The sequence below is a fragment of the Nycticebus coucang genome, chromosome 4 (assembly GCF_027406575.1).
Source record: "Nycticebus coucang isolate mNycCou1 chromosome 4, mNycCou1.pri, whole genome shotgun sequence".
Lineage (NCBI taxonomy): Eukaryota > Metazoa > Chordata > Mammalia > Primates > Lorisidae > Nycticebus > Nycticebus coucang.
Genome location: NC_069783.1, coordinates 124164606 through 124184403, shown reverse-complemented (window position 1 = coordinate 124184403; position 19798 = coordinate 124164606). Strand labels below are relative to the sequence as shown.

The following is a 19798-nucleotide window of genomic DNA, read 5'->3' as shown; positions in this document are numbered from 1 at the left end:
GATATGTCAGTTCCTAAAAGGTTTAGTGTATAAACTCAAGATCTTATTTGGCCAGGGCTCTTTCCTTTCACCCCCTTCTGGCAAAGAACAGCCAGAAGCTCTATGTAATACAGAATACAACAGACCTTTTGAATTGTTTTATTTTAGAAATCATTTATTGTATTTTATTCCAGTTATAAAAGTAGTACATGGTAGGGCAGCTCCTGTGGCTCAAAGGAGTAGGGCGCCAGCCCCATATGCCAGAGGTGGCAGGTTCAAACCCAGCCCCGGCCAAAAACTGCAAAAAAAAAAAAAAAAAAGTAGTACATGCTAATTACAGACAATCTGAGAAAACAGAAAAGCATAAATAAAAATATAGAAATCATTTCCATCAAGAGATACATCTCTGAGGCAAGAGAATTACGTAAGCCCAAGAGTTTGAGGTTGCTGTGATCTATGACACCATAGCACTCTACTGAGGGTGACAAACTGAGACTCTGCCTCAAAAAAAAAAACAAAAACAAAAAAAAAAAACAAGATTTAATAATTGTGTAACAGGCTGGCACAGTGGCTCATACCTGTAATTTCAGCACTCTGGGAGGTTGAGGTGGGTGGATCATCTGAGCTCAGGAGTTCAAGAACAGCCTGAGCCAAAGCAAGGCTTCAACTCTAAAAAAGGCTGGGCATTGTGGCAGTCACCTGTAGTCCCAGCTACTTAGGAGCCTGAAGCAAGAGAATCACTTGAGCTCAAGAGTTTAAGGTTGCTGTGAGCTGAGACCCCATGATACTCTACCCAGAGTGACCCAGAGCTTAAGACTCTGACTCATAAAAAAAAAAAAATTGGGTGGTGCCTGTGGCTCACTGAGTAGGATGCTGGCCCCATATACCGAGGGTGGCGAGTTCGAACCCAGCCCTGGCCAAACTACAACAAAAAAATAGCCGGGTGTTGTAGCGGGCACCTGTAGTCCCAGCTGCTTAGGAGGCTGAGGCAAGAGAATCACCTAAGCCCAAGAGCTGGAGGTTGCTGTGAGCTGTGATGCCATGGCACTCTGCCGAGGGTGACAAAATGAGACTCTGTTTCAAAAAATAAATAAGTGGGCAGCACCTGTGGTTCAAAGGAGTGGGGCGCTGGCTCCATATACTGGAGGTGGTGGGTTCAAACCCAGCCCTGGCCAAAAACTGCAAAAAAAAAATAATAATAATAAAAATAAATAAATAAAATTGTGGCTCAGTGCCTATAGCCCAGTGGTTATGGTGCCAGGCACGTACACCAAAGGGTGGCGGTTTAGAACCCAGACCATGCCAGCTAAACAATGACAACTGCAACAAAAAATAGCCAGGCATCGTGGCAGGCACCTGTAATCCCAGGTCCTTGGCAGGCTAAGGCAAGAGAATCGCTTAAGCCCAATAGTTTGAGGTTGCTGTGAGCTGTGACGCCATGACACTCTGTCTCAAAAAAAAAAAAAAATTGTGTAACTTTCAGTGAACAACTCCCTTATTATTAATTTTTTTAATTGCACAGAATGCAAATACACATCATTTATTTTGAGGTTTTTTTTTTTTTTTTTTTGTAGAGACAGAGTCTCACTTTATGGCCCTTGGTAGAGTGCCGTGGCGACACACGGCTCACAGCAACCTCCAACTCCTGGGCCCAAGCGATTCTCTTGCCTCAGCCTCCCGAGCAGCTGGGACTACAGGCGCCCGCCACAGCACCCAGCTATTTTTTGGTTGCAGTTCAGCCGAGGCAGGGTTTGAACCCGCCACCCTCGGTATATGGGGCCGGCGCCTTACGGACTGAGCCACAGGCGCCGCCCCTTTTTTTTTTTTTTTTTTTTTGTAGAGACAGTCTCACTGTACCGCCCTCGGGTAGAGTGCCGTGGCGTCACACGGCTCACAGCAACCTCTAACTCTTGGGCTTACACAATTCTCTTGCCTCAGCCTCCCGAGTAGCTGGGACTACAGGCGCCCGCCACAACGCCCGGCTATTTTTTTGTTGCAGTTTGGCCGGGGCTGGTTTTGAACCCGCCACCCTCAGCATATGGGGCCGGCGCCCTACTCACTGAGCCACAGGCGCCGCCCTATTTTCAGATTTTTTTGCTTTCTTTTCTCTTTTCTTTCTTTCCTCCCCTTCATCCCTCCCTTCCTTTTTTTTTTTTTTTTTTTTATTTTGAGATGGAGTCTCAAGCTATCTCTACCCTAGGTAGAGTGCCATAGTTTTATAGTTTACAGTGACCTCCAACTCATGGGCTCAAGTGATCCTCTTGCTTCAGTTTTTCTATTTTTAGTAGAGACAGGGTCTCACTCTTGCTCAGGCTGGTCTTGAACCCATGAGCTCAGGCAATCCACCCACCTTGGCCTCCCAGAGTGCTGGGATTACAGGCATGAGCCACCATGCTCAGCCATCAGGCTGGTCTTGAACTCCTGAGCTCAATTGATTCTGCCCCCTCAGCCTCCCAGAGTGCTAAGTTATAAGCAAAAGCCACTGTCCTTAGCCGGGCATTGTGGCGGGCGCCTGTAGTCCCAGCTACTCGGGAGGCTGAGGCAAGAGAATCGCTTAAGCCCAGGAGTTGGAGGTTGCTGTGAACTGTGTGAGGCCACGGCACTCTACCGAGGGCCATAAAGTGAGACTCTGTCTCTACAAAAACAAAAACAAAAAGCCACTGTCCTGGGCCTGCTTTTACTTTATGAGAAAATACTACAAGCAGAATTACAAAATCAAAGGGATATGTACAAGAGAGTGCTAAAAAATATGTACATATTTTAAGAAAGGAAAAACTGTATTAAAAGATTAATATGGCCAAGTATGGTGGCTCATTCCTATAATCCTAGCACTCTGGGAGGCCGAGGTGGGTGGATTGCTTGAGCTAACGAGTTCGAGACCAGTGTGAGCAATATCAAGACCTTGTGTCTACTAAAAATAGAAAAAACTGAGGCAAGAAGATCACTTGAGCCTGAGTTGGAGGCTGCTGTGAGCTATGAGGCCATGGCACTGTACCCAGGGCAACGGCTTGAGACTCGGTCTCAAAAAAAAAAAAAAAAAAAAAGACTACAAGTCAGTTTGAGTACTTCTTATAATTGCATTATAGTCAAACATGATTTGACTATTACAAATTTAATTCAGTTTTTTTCCTTTTTCAAAATGTGTATATAATGCCTGGGGCAGTGGCTCACACCTGTAATCCTAGCACTTGGGAGGTGGAGGTGGGTGAATTGCCTGAGCTCATGAGTTGAGACCAGCCTGAGCCAGAGCAAGACGCCATCTCTAAAAAATAGCTGGGCATTGTGGCGGGCACCTGTTGTCCCAGCTACTTGGGAGGCTGTGGCAAGAGAATCACTTAAGCCCAAAAGTGATAGCCACAATGCCTTGCTGTGAGCTGTGATGTCCAATCACTCTACAGAGAGCAACAAAGTGAAACTCTGTCTCAAAAATAAAATAAATAAGGCTCGGCTCCTGTGGCTCAAGTGGCTAAGGCGCCAGCCACATACACCTGAGTTGGCAGGTTCGAATTCAGCTCGGGCCCACCAAACAACAATGATGGCTGCAACCAAAAAAATAGCTCATAGCAACCTTAAACTCTTGGGCTTAAGCAATTCTCTTGCCTCAGCCTCCCAAGTAGCTGGGACTACAGGTGCCCTCCACAATGCCCAGCTATTTTTTGGTTGTAGTTTTCGTTGTTTGGCATGCCTGGGTTGGATTTGAACCCACAAGATCCGGTGTATGCGGCTGGCACCCTAGCCACTGAGCCACAGGCGTAGAACCTTAACGGGGTTTTTAAAAATGAGTCTTATCACCTCCCAACATTTTATTATAAACAATTTCAAAAAAAAATTTTTTTCAAACAGGGCCAGGTGTGGTGGCTCATGCCAGCATTTGGGAGCCTGAGGCAGGTGGATTGCCTGAGCTCACAGGTGCAAGACCAGCCTGAACCAGAGCCAGACCTCATCTCTAAAAATAGCCAGGTGTTGTGGTGGGAGCCTGTACAGTTACTTGGGAGGCTGAGGCAAGAGAATCGTTTAAGCCCAGGAGTTTGAGGTTGCTGTGAGCTATGACTCCACAGTACTTAACAAAGGATGACAAAGTGAGACTGTCTCAAAAAAAAAAAAAAAAGATTTTGGGAGGCGCCTGTGGCTCAGTGAGTAGGGTGCCCATATACCAAGGGTAGTGGGTTCGAATCCGGCCCCAGCCAAACTAAAACAACAACAACAAAAAATATATATATATATTTTCAAACATAAAGGTTGAAAGAAATGTACAGTGAACTCCCATACACTCCTACATTCTACAATTAACATTCTGCTATATTACCTTTATCATATTATCTCTCAGTCCATCCATCGAGTTTTCATTCTTTTTTTTTTTTTTTTTTTTTTTTTGGTAGAGACAGAGTCTCACTTTATGGCCCTGGGTAGAGTGCCGTGGCATCACACAGCTCACAGCAACCTCCAACTCCTGGGCTTAAGTCATTCTATTGCCTCAGCCTCCCGAGTAGCTGGGACTACAGGCGCCCGCCACAACGCGCGGCTATTTTTTTGGTTGCAATTCAGCCGGGGCCGGGTTTGAACCCGCCACCCTCGGTATATGGGGCCGGTTTTTACCGACTGAGCCACAGGCGCCGCCCGAGTTTTCATTCTTTTTTTTTTTTTTTTTTTTTGTAGAGACAGAGTTTCACTTTATGGCCCTCGATAGAGTGCCGTGGCATCACACAGCTCACAGCAACCTCCAACTCCTGGGCTTAAGCGATTCTGTTAGCCTCAGCCTCCCGAGTAGCTGGGACTACAGGCGCCCGCCACAACACCCAGCTATTTTTTTGTCGTTGTTGTTGCAGTTCGGCCGGGGCCGGGTCTGAACCCGCCACCCTCGGTATATAGGGCCGGCGCCTCACCAACTGAGCCACAGGTGCCGCCCCCGAGTTTTCATTCTTAATATGAAAAATCTTTAAGTCTTCTGATGCAAGGCTGCATTGTAAAGTGTCCAGATTCAGTGCTCTGGGATTTGGAAAACTGCCAAATGTCTACCTGTGTTCCCGAGGACTCAGCACTCAAGATGGGGACCTGGCTCTGGGTCCTAATCCTGACCCCACTCCGAGATCTCTTTTTTCCTCTGTAGTATGGGGATATTTTAACCCTGGGTAAGGATTAAAATCACAAATCGCTGGATGCACTCTGTGGTGATAGCTGTGATAGTTACTCTAAGTCTTTTACTCCCTTGTCTCAAATAAACTCTCCAAGTCCAAGATATGGGGTCCAGTCAGTTGTAAGCAATTGTAAAATGGGGACAAGGTGGTCCAAAGGGCTACTGACCTGAGGCTGAGAGCTGGAGAGGGCTCTTTCTTTTTGAGACGGAATCTCAAGCTGTAGCCCTGGGTAGAGTGATGTGGCGTCATAGTTTACAGCAATCTCCAACTCTTGGGCTCAAGCGATCCTCTTGCCTCAGTTTTTCTAGTTTTAGTAGAAACAGGGGCTCACTTTTGCTCAGGCTGGTCTCGAACTCGTGAGCTCAAGCAATCTACTCGCCTTGGCTTCCCAAAGCGCTAAGATTACAGGCGTGAGCCCCAGCGCCCTGCCTTTTTTTTTTTTTGAGACACAGTCTCATTTTGTCGCCCCTGGTAGAGTGCCCTGTCGTCATAGCTCACAGGAACCTTAAACTCTCAGGCTCAAGTGATTCTCTTGCTGCACCCTCCCTGGTAGCTGGGACTACACGCGTCCTCCACAACGCCCAGCTATTTTATAGCGACGGGATTTCCTCTGGCTCAGGCCGGTCTCAAACTCCTGAACACACGCGATCCACGTGACTCAGCCTCTGAAAGTGCTGGGATTACAGGCTTCAGAGGACTCCTTCTCAGAGTGACAGCCGCAGGGCTGGCACGGGGCTATACCCACGTCACCTCAGGGAACGCACACAGCCTTCTGTGAGATATGCGGCGGTACAGAGAAAGAAACTGAGCTCAGGGAGCCCCAGACACTTGCCCAAATCCGCCCAGCTGGGAGGTGAACCCTGTGCATAGATTGAATCCAAATGCCGCGACTCTTGGCGTTCTCTTGCACTGCGGGCCTCAGCGTCTGCACCTACAGGGGGCGCCGGCCTGCTCGCATGCGCAAAGGTCGCAGCCGCTTTCCCTTTAAGAGGATTTCTTTTGCCTGCACCGACCCCTACGCTTCCGCTCTCCGTTCCCACAATGCAGTGCGGCTGAGCACCTCCAAGCCCGCGGGGACGCTGCGCGCGGAGCCGTGCTGAGGCGGCAGCGGCGACGTGGGCTGCGGCGGGCCCGCGGCGTCGGGCGGTGCGGATGTCGGGCTGGGCAGACGAGCGCGGTGGCGAGGGCGACGGGCGCATCTACGTGGGGAACCTTCCGACCGACGTGCGCGAGAAAGATTTGGAGGACCTATTCTACAAGTACGGCCGCATCCGCGAGATCGAGCTCAAGAACCGGCATGGCCTCGTGCCCTTCGCCTTCGTGCGCTTCGAGGACCCCCGGTGAGGCCCCGCGCGTCCTCCCGCCCACTCGTCCACAGAGCCCGAGGCCTTCGCCTTCCCTCCTCTGCCTTCCCCCCTCCCTCCACGCCCTTCGCCCCCTCCCCCGCCGGTCCTGCCCGCCCCTCTCTCTCGGCGCAGACCCCCTCACGGCGCCCCCGGGTGGAGGATGTGGCCGCTTCTCCTCGCAGGTTTGGGGCCATCCTTTGCTCCGTCGTCACTTCCTTTATTATTATAATAATGATTATTTTTTTACTTAGAAAACCAAAAGCTGAGCCTTTGGAGGGCCCAAGCCCGCCTAAACCGGCCTCAGGGATGGTACAAATTAGCGCTCTCCCCCCTCACAGCTGAGGAGGCACCTGAAGGGGAAGAGGCCCCAGGGCTTGGAAACCTCGGACCGGAGAGGTCTCCGTGAAGAGAAGTGTCTGGTTGTCTTCTTCGTCCAGCTATCCCACGGCTAGAATTCGCCCTAGCCTTTGGGGAAAGACAAGCCGCGGGTTTGTGGGTGCACTTGGAGGTGAGGTCGTGCAGGGGTGCCTGTGACCCAGCAGATCTCCATCCGCGCGTGCCCCGTTCCTCAAGGGTAGGGCCGGGTCCTTCAGAAAGGATGGAGGAAAATTTGAGAGAACTTCTTAAAACATGCCCGGTGTGTGTGTGGCGGGATTTGGTCGCATTCCCCCACTTTAATGATGGAGGCCGGGCAAGATGCTAAACGTCCCAGGGCTTTGGAAACTCTTAAGTCTGTGAACCAGCTCAAAGGGGTGTTCATGATTTTGTAAACGTCGTTAGCCGGAAAAGGCCCAGGAACTTTCAAAACTGTGGTTGGTGGCTCTTAGGAGTCACTGCAGTGTACTGGCCAGTCCATTCGAGCTAAATTGGAGCCCGCCACGTTTTCCTAGCATTGCTCCCGGTGGGTCTTACTACGGGAAGTACAAGGAATGTCTGTAGGGTGTCTTGCACATCTGGGGTGGAAGTATTTTTTATTTTTTATTAAATCATAGCTGTGTACATTAATGCGATCATGAGGCACCATACACCGGTTTTATAGACCGTTTGACACATTTTCATCACACTGGTTAACATAGCCTTGCTGGCATTTTCTTAGTTAATGTGTTAAGACATTTACATTCTACATTTACTAAGTTTCACTGGGGTGGAAGTATTGATAGGGCAAGCAGAGCATCTGAGGACAGGGAGACAAGCACCCGGAGGTCTTCGGTGGCTGAAGACTGACAGAGCTCATTCCTAGTACTTCAGAAACAGAATTAGGCATTTTTACACAAAATAGGAGAAGGCTATGCCTCTATTATTTAATAACAGGCCTTTGTGGTCTTGCTCTTTGTCAAGTATTATACTGTGTATTATTTTGCATTCAACAACCTATGAGAGTAGGTACTGTTAACCATATTTTACAAAAGAGAAATTGAGGATTTGGATAGTTAAAAGAGAAAGCTAGTAAGGCTCAGCATAGTATTAGAACCTTCTGTTCTGCCCTTTGAATACAAACTTACTGTATGAAGTGTTACATTGTCCTCTCTTCCCTCATTCCTTTCATAATAGAAAAGCTCTTATTTTTTTTTGGTGGGGGGGAGGCAGAGTCTCACACTGTTGCCCAGGCTGGACTGCTGTGGTGTCAGCCTAGCTCACAGCAACCTCAAACTCCTGGGTTCAAGAAATCCTCCTGCCTTGGCCTTCCAGGTAGCTGGGACTACAGGTGCTACCACCACACCTGGCTAATTTTTCTATTTTTAGTAGAGATGAGGTCTTGCTGTTGCTCAGGCTGGTCTTAAACTCCTGAGCTCAAGCGGTCTTCCAGCCTTGGCCTCCCAGAGTGCTAGGATTACAGGTGTGAGTCACTTCACTCACTTTTGATACACCTAAATGGGACACTTAAAGCAAAGCACTGTGTATATAGTATCTTATTTAATCCTTAGACTAGCCCTGTGAGATAGGCATACTACTCACATTAGATGTTAAAAATTTAAGGTACTGGGAGAACTGGATAACCACATGTAAAAGACGGAAATTGGACCCACACCTTTCACCACTTAGAAAAACTGACTCAAGATGGATTAAAAGATTTAAATTTAAGAAATTAAATGATAAAAATCTTAGAAGAGGCCGGGCACAATGACTCACATCTTTAATCCCAGCGCTCTGGGAAGCTGAGGTGGATAGATCACTTGAGCTCAGGAGTTCCACACCAGCCTGAGCAAGAGTGAGACTCCATCTCTACTAAAAATGAAAAACTGAGGCCAGAGGATTGCTTGAGCCCAAGAGTTCAAGGTTGCTATGAACTATGACACCACAGCACTCTACCTAGGGCTACACAGTGAAACTCTGTCTCAAAAAAAAAAAAAAAATCTTAGAAGAAAGTGTAGGGAAAACTTGATAGTGTTGGACTGGGGAAAGATTTTATGAGGACGATTTCAGGGTCAGTTGCAACAACAAAAATAAACAAATGGGATTTAATTAAGCTGAAAAGCTTCTGCACAGTTAAGGACACACAAGCAAAGCAAAAACACAACCTTCAGAGTGGGAAAAGTTATTAGCGCAGTATGATTTGACAAAGGGTTGATAAATAGAATCTACAGAGAACTCAGTTAACAAAAAAGAATTAACAATCCCATCTACCACTGGGCAAAAGATATGAACAGAAGAACCTTCTCTAAAGAAGACAGATGAGAGGTGGCATCTGTGGTTCAGTGGGTGGGGTGCCAGCCCCATATACTGAGGGTGGCAGGTTTCAGCCCAGCCCTGGCCAAACTACAACACAGAAAAAAAATAGCCAGGCATTGTGGCAGGTGCCTATAGTCCCAGCTACTTGGGAGGCTGAGGCAAGAGAATCGCCTAAGCCCAGGAGTTGGAGGTTGCTGTGACCTGTGACATCACTGCACTCTACCGAGGGCAACAAAATAAAAGTCTTAAAAAAAAGACAGATAAGGCTGGGTGGCGTGGCTCACACCTATAATCCTAGCACTCTGGGAGGCCAAGGTGGGTGGATTGCCTAAGCTCACCGGTTCAAGACCACTCTGAGCCAGAGTGAGACCCCCGTCTCTAAAAATAACCGGATGTTGTGGGGTCATGGCACCTGCAATCCCATCTACTCGGGAAGCAACAGAATCCCTTGAGCCCAAGAGTATGAGGTTGCTGTGAGCTATGACGCCATGGCACTGTACCCGGTGCGACAAGGTGAGACTTAAAATAAATAAATAGGCTCCACACCCATAGCACAGTGGTTATGGCGCCAGCCACATACACCAGGGCTGGTGGGTTTGAATCTGGCCTGGACCAGGTAAACAACAATGACAATTGCAAAATAGCTGGGCATTGTGGCGGGCACCAGCTACTTGGGAGGCTGAGGCAAGAGAATTGCTTAAGCCCAGGGGTTTAAGGTTGCTGGGAGCTGTCATGTCATGGCACTCTACCAAGGGCGACATAGTGAGATTCTGTCTCAAAAAATAGACGAATGGCTAACAGACATTTGAAAAAATGCTCATTGTCTCTGATCATCAGAATCCCCCTGAGGTACCCTAAACCCAGTGAGAATAGCTCACATCACAAAGCCTCAAAATTGCATATGCTGGCGAGGATGTGGAGAGGGGAACATTTTTACACTGCTGATGGTAATGCAAACTAATACAACCTTTTTGGAAGGAAGTTAGGAGAATCCTCAGAACTCAAATTAGATCTTCCATTTGATCCTGCAATCGCATTACTAGGCCATCTACCCAGAAGAAAAATAAATCCTTTTATCCTAAGGACATTTGCACTAGATTGTTTATTGCAGCTCCATTTACAATCACCAAAATGTGGTTACAACATAAATGCCCACCAACCCAGGAATGGATTAACAAGCTGTGGTATATGTATACCGTGAAATACTATTCAGCCATTAAAACGATGGAGACTTTACATCTTTTGTATTAACCTGGGTGGAGTTGAAACATTCTTAGTAAGGTATCACAAGAATGGAGGAGCAGGCTTGACGCCTGTGGCTCAAGTGGCTAAGGCACCAGCCACGTACACCTGAGCTGGCGGGTTCGAATCCAGCCCAGGCCCGCCAAACAATGATGGCTGCAACCAAAAAATAGCCGGGCGTTGTGGGCGCCTGTAGTCCCAGCTACTTGGGAGGTGGAGGCAGGAGAATCACATGAACCCAGGAGTTGGAGGTTGCTGTGAGCTGTGATGATGCCACAGCACTGCCCAGGGCGACAGCTTGAGGCTCTGTCTCAAAAAAAAGAAAAAAAGAATGGAGGAGCAAGAATCTAGTGTACTCAAAACTAATATGAAGCCAGTAGACGATCTAATACACACCCACATAAGAGAAACAGTCAAATCATGCTCAGTGGAGTGCTGTAGCGTCACAGCTCACAGTAACCTCCAACTCTTGGGCTTAAGTGATTCTCTTGCCTCAGCCTACCAAGTAGCTGGGACTACAGGTGCCCACCACAGTGCCTGGCTTTTTTTTTTTTTTTTTTTTAAGTGACCTATTTTAATTGACATAGTACAATTTACACCAGTTCTATCACACTTTACAAAAACAATGATAACTTCTGGAAATTGCCTTACAGGGATAGGAAATCAGAGGACTCTCCTTTTTGGAAGTTTGCCTGCTCTCCAGGAAAAATCATGAATATTTTTACCTCCACACCAGTTAACATGGAATTGGAAAATTAGCATCGATGTTTTCCAAGGGGAAACATCTTCCTAAACCCATGGTCTTCTCCACTTGAAAATGTAGATGTGTTTCTTCTCTGGAGCATATAGTCATTTAATGTTGACATTTCCATACATGTATCTACTTGTTCTGCTCATTTGTTCCACTGTCTTGGTACCAGTAGCCATTCTTTTGCACCTGAACATCATTTTCATAAGAGGAAGGGCTTTATTTCAGCTGGAGGAGCAAACGGCATTGAAGAATTCCAAATGGCCACATTCTATTTTTTTTGTTGTTCAGTTGTCATTGTAGTTTAGCAGGCCTGAATGGGGTTCAAACCCACCAGCCCTCGTGTATGTGGCCAATGCCCTAACCACTGAAATATAGGTGCTGAGCCCTGAAACAATTTTTTAAAAAAACTGAAACACCCGGGCGGCGCCTGTGGTTCAGTTGGTAAGGTGCCGGCCCCATATACTGAGGGTGACGGGTTCAAACCCGGCCCTGGCCAAACTGCAACCAAAAAATAGCCGGGCGTTGTGGCGGGCGCCTGTAGTCCCAGCTACTCGGGAGGCTGAGGCAAGAGAATCGCTTAAGCCCAGGAGTTGGAGGTTGCTGTGAGCTGTGTGAGGCCACGGCACTCTACTGAGGTCCATAAAGTGAGACCCTGTCTCTACAAAAAAAAAAAAAACTGAAACACCCAAAGATAGCTACTAGGAAGTAGCAGAATGGTTTGAACTCAGGTCAATTTGTATTCAAAGACTCCTCATAAACCTTAGTAGCTCTGCCTCTCCCATACTGCATTATAGTCAGGGTTGCTCTGGTTGTGTTCCTGATTGCTTATAGTCTTAGAATCTTGATAAGCATGTGCCCGTGACACTAAAGAATGCCTTCACTGGCAAGTCTTCAGCTCCCTTTGGTCCACCCAAGTCATCCATTCTTTCCAGTATTGGAGAATCAACTTGGCATTCCTTTTTTTCTTTTTCTTTTGAGACAGTTTCACTATGTTGCCCTCGGTAGAGTGCCGTTGTGTCTCAAACTCTTGTGCTTAAGCAATTCTTTTGCCTCAGCCATCCAAGTAGCTGGGACTATAGCCATCTGCCACAATGCCTGGCTATTTTTTTTTTTTTTCAGTTGTCATTGTTAGCTGGCCCAGGCCTGGCTTGAACCCACCAGCCTCAGTGTATGTGGCTGGCACCGTAACCACTGTGTTATGGGTGCCCAGCCAACTTGGAATTCCCAACTCTCCTGTAGCCCTAAAAAAGACTTTATTGAGGGCGGCGCCTGTGGCTCAGCGGGTAGGGCGCCGGTCCCATATGCCGGAGGTGGCGGGTTCAAACCCAGCCCCGGCCAAATTAAAAAAAAAAAAAAAAAAAGACTTTATTGAATATTACCACTTTTGGCAAAACTGTACTCAGAGTCATTCTGACAATTTAGTTCTCCAAACCATGATGAAAAGGTACACTTAAGAGTGTTCCATACCAAGGGCAACAAAGTGAGAGTCTGTCTCAAAAAAAAAAAAAAAAAAAATTCCGTGTTCATTATAAAACATTCACTTGCATTTGTCTTTAGAGCACTACTTATTAAAATGAATTTGTTTCTATAGACTTTATAGTACTAGGCCTTGTGGAAGATAGTGTGTGGTGTCCTTTTTGTGAAACTGGCCATCAAGGTTAGAGACACAGGTTTATTGGCAGAATCAGTCACCTGTCAAGAATTTATTCTTTTCTTCTCTGAATTAGCCTTGTTATAAGTAATCTGTTTGCCCATTCCAGTATCTTGAAAGGTCTTCAAACCAAAGCAGAAGCGCATCAAGATCCTGTTTGGTGTTCTTTTTCTCATTCTGGGTTTCCCTTTTGTACTCAGTGTTCATGCTCTTCACTGGGAAGTTATTCAGTTCCTGAACAGCACTAACTCTAAACTTTTGTTTGCAGAGATGCTGAGGATGCAATTTATGGAAGGAATGGTTATGATTATGGCCAGTGTCGGCTTCGTGTCGAGTTCCCCAGGACTTATGGAGGTCAAGGTGGGTGGCCCCGTGGTGGGAGGAATGGACCTCCTACAAGAAGATCTGATTTCCGAGTTCTTGTTTCAGGTATGTTCGTTTCAAACTGAATGAATCATACTGTAAAATACTTAGCAAAGAGTCTGGTCTGGCTTCCAAAGAATGATAGCTGTTATTCTTTGGTGCATGGGATACGTGAGCTTTCTTTTCAATAGCCTATGCACAGTGACAGTCTGAAGCCAAGCCTGGTTTGTCAGTGAGGCAGGTATCCTGCAACCGAGATTGTGCTGATAGGGCATCCAGGGAAGAACATAAACAAGATTTTTTTGTTTTGTTTTGTTTTTTTTTTTTGAGACAGAGTCTCACTTTGTCGTCCCAGGTAGAGGGCTGTGGTGTCATAACTCACAGCAAACTCAATCTCTTGGGCTCAAGCAATTCTTTTGCCTCACTCCTCCTGGGACTATAGGCACCCACCACAACACCGGCTGTTTTTTTTAAAGATGGGTCTCACCCTTGCTCAGACTGGTCTGGAGTCTGTGAGCTTAATAAACCACCCACTTCAGCCTCCCAGAGTACTAGGATTACAGGCATGAGCCACATACCTGACCTGAGAACATGCTTTTTATAAAGGTGTTTTCCATTAGGGAGAAGGGAAAGTGATGGTAAAGCCCCTTGAACTGGAATTCTAAACACTTTGCTTTTGCACTGTACCTTGGTATCAGACTTGCTAGAAAAGCATTCTAAGAGCCAGATTTTGTGGGAATTATTATTTTTTGAGACAGAGTTTCACTATGTTGCCTTTGGTAGAGTGCCGTGGCTTCACAGCTCACAGCAAACTCAAACTCGTAGGCTTAAGTGATTCTCTTGCCGCAGCCTCTCAAGTAGCTGGGACTACAGGAGCCTGCCAAAACACCCAGCTGTTTTATGTTGCAGTTGTCGTTAAACTGGCCCAGGCCAGGTTTGAACCTGCCACCCTCGGTGTATGTGGCTGGCACCATAACCACTGTATTATGGGGCACCGAGCTGGGGAATTATATATATATGTGTGTGTGTGTGTGTGTGTGTGTGTGTGTGTGTATATTATTATTATTTATTTTTTAATTTTTTTTTGAGACAGAGCCTCAATCTGTAGCCCTGGATAGAGTGCTGTGGCATCACAGCTCATAGCAACCTCCAACTCCTGGGCTCAAGCGATTCTCCTGCCTCCACCTCCCAAGTAGCTGGGATTACAGGCACCTGCTACAATGCCCAGCTATTTTTTGGTTGCAGCTGTCATTGTTGTTTGGTGGCCCTGGGCTGGATTCAAACCCTCCAGCTCAGGTGTATGTGGCTGGTGCCTTAGCCGCTTGAGCCACAAGCGCGAGCCAGGGAATTATATTTTTAAAAGACCAAAACCCTCACCTTGCAGTCTTGGGTATAGTATTGGAAAGCACAGAACATTTCTTTCTTTTTTTTCTTTTTTTGTGATTTTTGGCCAGGGCTGGGTTTGAACCCGCCACCTCTGGCATATGGGACCGGTGCCCTACTCCTTGAGCCACAGGCACTGCCGAGAACATTTCTTTCTAGTGTTGAGAAGTAACGAAATGCTAAGCTCAGAGGTTTATGTATCTTTAAAATATTAACACAGTAGTAAAGACCTAGGCTCTAGGTCTTGTTCCAGGTATGTTCATTTCAAACTGAATGAAGCAATATTGTAAAATACTTAGGACAGAGTCTGGCTTCCAAGGAATTATAGCTATTATTCTTTGGTCCATGGTATATGTGAGGTTTCTTTTCAATAGCCTGTGCACAGTGACAGTCCTAGAGCCTTCTGCATATTGCAGCAGAGTTCTATGGCCCTTGTGGAGTGAAATATATTGAGGAACCTTTTGAGATATGAATGTCACACAATCATAGCAGACGCCCATGTGCTTATGAGTGGTACTCTCAGTATCTGCCTATTTGTGTCCTTTTGTAATTTTTTAATTCCAGAACTCTGTTCCCTCCTTCATGACATCATACATTATCTTTTTTTCTCTCCATGCTGCTCTGAAATCCTGCTTAGAAAACTATTAGGAAATGGCTGCAGTCCTGAGCTGTGAGCAGTAAACACAGCCTTTGAGAGCAAGAGCACATTTCCTTTTCATGACATCAGGTAGGGTTGTATGACTCCCAGCTAGTTTTAGCATCTGAGTCTTACCTTTTCCCTCCCACTGTATTGAAGAATATTGGTGATCTCTTAAGAGGTACTTTGCCTAGTTTGTTACTCATTCATACCTACAAAAAACAATTTTTAGATTCTTCTTGTGTTACTACCTTCAGTTACACTTTGGTTATTTCATTGGCTGATTTTAAAATTCCCATGTCCTGGGAAACCCTATAATGCAAGAAATAATTGGTACTGTTAAATTTCATATGGAAAAAATTAAAACTCAAAAGTCTTGGGAGTTTGGTATTGATAAAGAAAGAAAAGCTGTGAATTCTCAGAGATGCTAAGCCTATAACAGGACTTCTTGCTCTGTTGGAAAGACTTGGTCTCTGGAAGGTTAGCCTAGGACCAGCTTCTCAAGGTGGTTTGTTTACCACATATACTTCAGTGTTCTTTTCTGGTTTCATGTCCCTTATCAAGATGAGATCTGGAAACCTTCAAGATTTAAGTGAGTCATGAAGAAGGGACGATAGGTATTGTTGGCTTTTAAGAGGGCAGTTAACACAGCTAAGGATATGGGCCCTTTTATGTTCTCTGTACCTAGGACTTCCTCCATCAGGCAGCTGGCAAGACCTGAAGGATCATATGAGAGAAGCTGGGGATGTCTGTTATGCAGATGTGCAGAAGGATGGAATGGGGATGGTTGAGTATCTCAGAAAAGAAGACATGGAATATGCCCTGCGTAAACTGGATGACACCAAATTTCGCTCTCATGAGGTGGGCTTCTACCTTCTGTTCAGCTTGTACCTAGGGCACTCCACTTGAACCTAACCTAGCAGAAGTAGCAGCAGGGCATGAATTTGCCCTTTGATGATCTCACAGTACCATCATCTGTCTTATGAAGATAGAGCCAAAGAATTTGCCATGCCTAAGCCCTGCAGGGTCATAGCAGAGAGAGATGTGTATTCACCTGGAGAAAATACTAGTGTTGCCTGTTACAATGTGGTGAGCTATTCTGTGATACCACCCCTTTCACAGCTAGCCCTCTGTGAACCTAACAATTGTGGTTGTTGCTCTGGGTCTAGTGTGGACTCTGCAGGGTGAGTTGTCACTTGGCTTTTCCCTTCCCAAAGTGGCACAGGATCCTCTTCGAAACCCAAGCCACTGTGTCATTTTCTTGTAGTTAATCCCTTCACCCTTGGGATATAGTTTTTGATGTCTTTTCTTTTAGGAAGGCAGTTGCTGCTTCAGATCTCTCAATTTGATTCAAGTGGTGACTGTTTGGTACCCTTGAGACGAGATACTAGACCACTAATTAGACATTGCATTTTTTTGGTTATACTGTCCTAGCTTTTTGTGGTGTTTAAGGATGTCTGGAGGGGACACAGATTTTTGGACTCATTTCATTTTTTTTCTGAGGATTCACATAATTCCCTAGTTTTATATAGCCTGGAGGCTGGTCCATGGGTTAATAATGCTTTTTGCTCAGATTGTCCTGTAGGACTTAAATTTGGAGCAGAAACAAGACAGTACCTGGTCCTCAGTTACACTGCAAAGCAAGGCCTCACTAAGGGTAAATTCAATTATTGTCTTTCGCCTAACAGGAAAAAACATCTGGCTTTTCATCTTAGTATCCTTGGATAGTCTGAGAGTACTGGTTGAGGGCAGAGATAGACCAGGGTAGACATTACTTCTCAGCTGCTTATTAATTTCTTAGCTGAGCTTCTCCCTTAATCCTGGTTTCTCCATGTACAAAATGGTCACATTAAAGCACTAATAAGTTAGCCTCAGGTTCTCACATGTCCAAGGGTGTTAAAAAACAGGTTACATAGGGCGGCGCCTGTGGCTCAGTGAGTACGGCGCTGGCCCCATATGCCGAGGGTGGCGGGTTCAAACCCAGCCCCGGCCAAACTGCAACAACAAAAAAAAAAATAGCCGGGCCTTGTGGCAGACACCTGTAGTCCCAGCTGCTCGGGAGGCTGAGGCAAGAGAATCGCGTAAGCCCAAGAGTTAGAGGTTGCTGTGAGCCGTGTGACGCCACGGCACTCTACCCGAGGGCGGTACAGTGAGACTCTGTCTCTACAAAAAAAAACAAAAAAAAAAACAGGTTACATATGTGCCCATCCTGAGATATATATATACAGAGATATATAGATATATATATGAGGTGAGAGTAGATTAAATTATATGACTTCTGAGATCCTTTCTAGTTCTTAGCTTCTGGGAGTCAGTGACAGTAATTCGGTTGTTTTATTAATAATAGCTTAACATTTGCATATTTATCAACATGTCAAGTTGCCATTTATTATTTGCATCATCTTTGGCAAATGATACAACTTAAGTCTTAATTTTCTTCATTCTTCCAATGGGAAGGATCACATACGAGAAGCTACCTTATAACATTATTCTTTTTTTTTTTTTTGTAGAGACAGAGTCTCACTGTACCGCCCTCGGGTAGAGTGCCGTGGTGTCACACGGCTCACAGCAACCTCTAACTCTTGGGCTTACGCGATTCTCTTGCCTCAGCCTCCTGAGCAGCTGGGACTACAGGAGCCTGCCACAACGCCTGGCTATTTTTTTGTTACAGTTTGGCCGGAGCTGGGTTTGAACCCGCCACCCTTGGCATATGGGGCCGGCGCCCTACTCACTGAGCCACAGGCGCCACCCCTACCTTATAACATTATTATGATGGTTTAATAAGGTAGCATTGTACCAGACACACAGTAAGTGCTCAATACTTAACTATATTTGTTAGGCAGCCAGGTTGGATATTAATTTGCTTAGTCTTCTGGCTCTTATTTTCTCCTTTACTCTTTGTTTGCATTTTAGGGTGAAACTTCCTACATCAGAGTTTATCCTGAGAGAAGCACCAGCTATGGCTACTCACGGTCTCGGTCTGGGTCAAGGGGCCGTGACTCTCCATACCAAAGCAGGGGTTCCCCACACTACTTCTCTCCTTTCAGGCCCTACTGAGACAGGTGATGAGAATGTTTTCTGTATTTTTTAGGCAAACTGAGCTACTTTGTGCTCAGAATCTACATTCCAGATTGATGATTTAGTGTCTTAGGAAATTTTTTAAATTTTTTTTTTTTTTTTTAAAGAAAAAAAACTGCATAATTTCTACCAGGGCCATGTTGGCAGTGAAATATTTTAAGCTGCAGAAATTGTGGTTTTGGTTCAGAAACAAGTTGCCTATTTTTCACTCCTGATTATGGGAAGAAAATCAGTGCTATGTCTTTGTGGGTTGTTCTGCTATGGAGATCAGCAGTTACTGTGACTGAGTCGGCCCATTCTGTTTAGAAATATATTTTAAACGTTTAGTAATTGACATGTGTGGTTGTCCTTAATTAATAAGTTCATAAATTTCACCAAATAGGCACACTAAAAAAAAAAAAATCATTGAGCTTAATAGCAAAATGTACCCAGATGTTAAGGAGCAGAAGTGGGTAACTTCATTTGAGGATAAAAGATAGTTGCTGTGATGTTGGTTTGAGAACTTTAACCCTAAGAGCAGGTTCAAAGTTTTTTTTTTCTTTCAGTTCAAGTCCAGGTGTGTACACTTAGCTGCCACAAAGAAAAAGGGAACATAATAGCCAGGCGTTGTGGCAGGTGCCTGTAGTCCCAGCTACTCGGGAGGCTGAGGCAAGAGAATCATCTAAGCCCAAGAGCTGGGGGTTACTGTAAGCTGTGACGCCACGGCACTTTACCGAGGGCGACAAAGTGAGACTCTGTCTCTTAAAAAAAAGAAAGAAAAGAAAAAGGGAACACTGCAGATAAAAGAAGGCAATAGGAAAAATAAAAACATTTAAAAAATAAGCAGCACATAGGCTGGGCACGGTGGCTCACGCCTATAATCCCAGCTACTTGGGAGGCTGAGACAAGAAAAATGAAATCAGCACAAAGATTATTGGAACTGGGGGAGGTGGGAGGGGGAGGCAGAGTCTCACTGTGTTACCCCAGGTAGAATGCTGTGGTATCAGAGCTCATAGCAACCTCAAATTCTTGGGCTTAAGTGATCCCCTGCCTCACCCTCCCAAGTAGTTGGGACTACAAGCCCCCACCACAATGCCTGGCTAGTTTTTCTATATTTAGTATAGATGGGGTCTCACTGTATATCGATCTTAGTCCATGTACCTTGGCCTCCCAGTGTGCCAGGATTATAGGCGTGAGCCACAGTGTCTGGCCAGAAATTCTTCGACAGTTTTGTTGGAGGAAAAAAACATCCTCTAAGGCAGTGGTTCTCAACCTTCCTAATACTGCGACCCTTTAATATAGTTCCTCATATTGTAGTGACCCCCAACCATAAAATTGCTACGTAGCAACAAAAATAATTTTATGGTTAGGGATCACCACAACATGAGGAATTGTATTAAAGGGTCGCAGCATTAGAAAGGTTAAGAACCACCGCTTCTAAGGTCTGGTTTTATCAGTTTTTTTTGTTTTGGCCGGGGCTGGGTATGAACCTGCCACCTCCAGCATATGGGACCGGCGCCCTTATCAGTTTGTTTTAATCACTAAATAAGTCTCATTTATCTTTGGTATCTGAACTTTTTTTTT

General features: G+C 45.7%; 1 protein-coding gene across 1 annotated transcript; it reads left to right on the top strand.

Moving 5' to 3' along the window:
- The first annotated feature begins 6087 nt into the window (after nucleotides 1–6087).
- On the top strand, nucleotides 6088–18565 carry SRSF9 (serine and arginine rich splicing factor 9). Its single transcript, XM_053588284.1, has 4 exons — nucleotides 6088–6454; nucleotides 13043–13203; nucleotides 15846–16018; nucleotides 18071–18565. Exons 1-4 carry the CDS (start codon nucleotides 6267–6269, stop codon nucleotides 18212–18214), a joined length of 666 nt encoding a protein of 221 aa, XP_053444259.1. The 5' UTR covers nucleotides 6088–6266; the 3' UTR covers nucleotides 18215–18565.
- Nucleotides 18566–19798: the final 1233 nt, after the last annotated feature.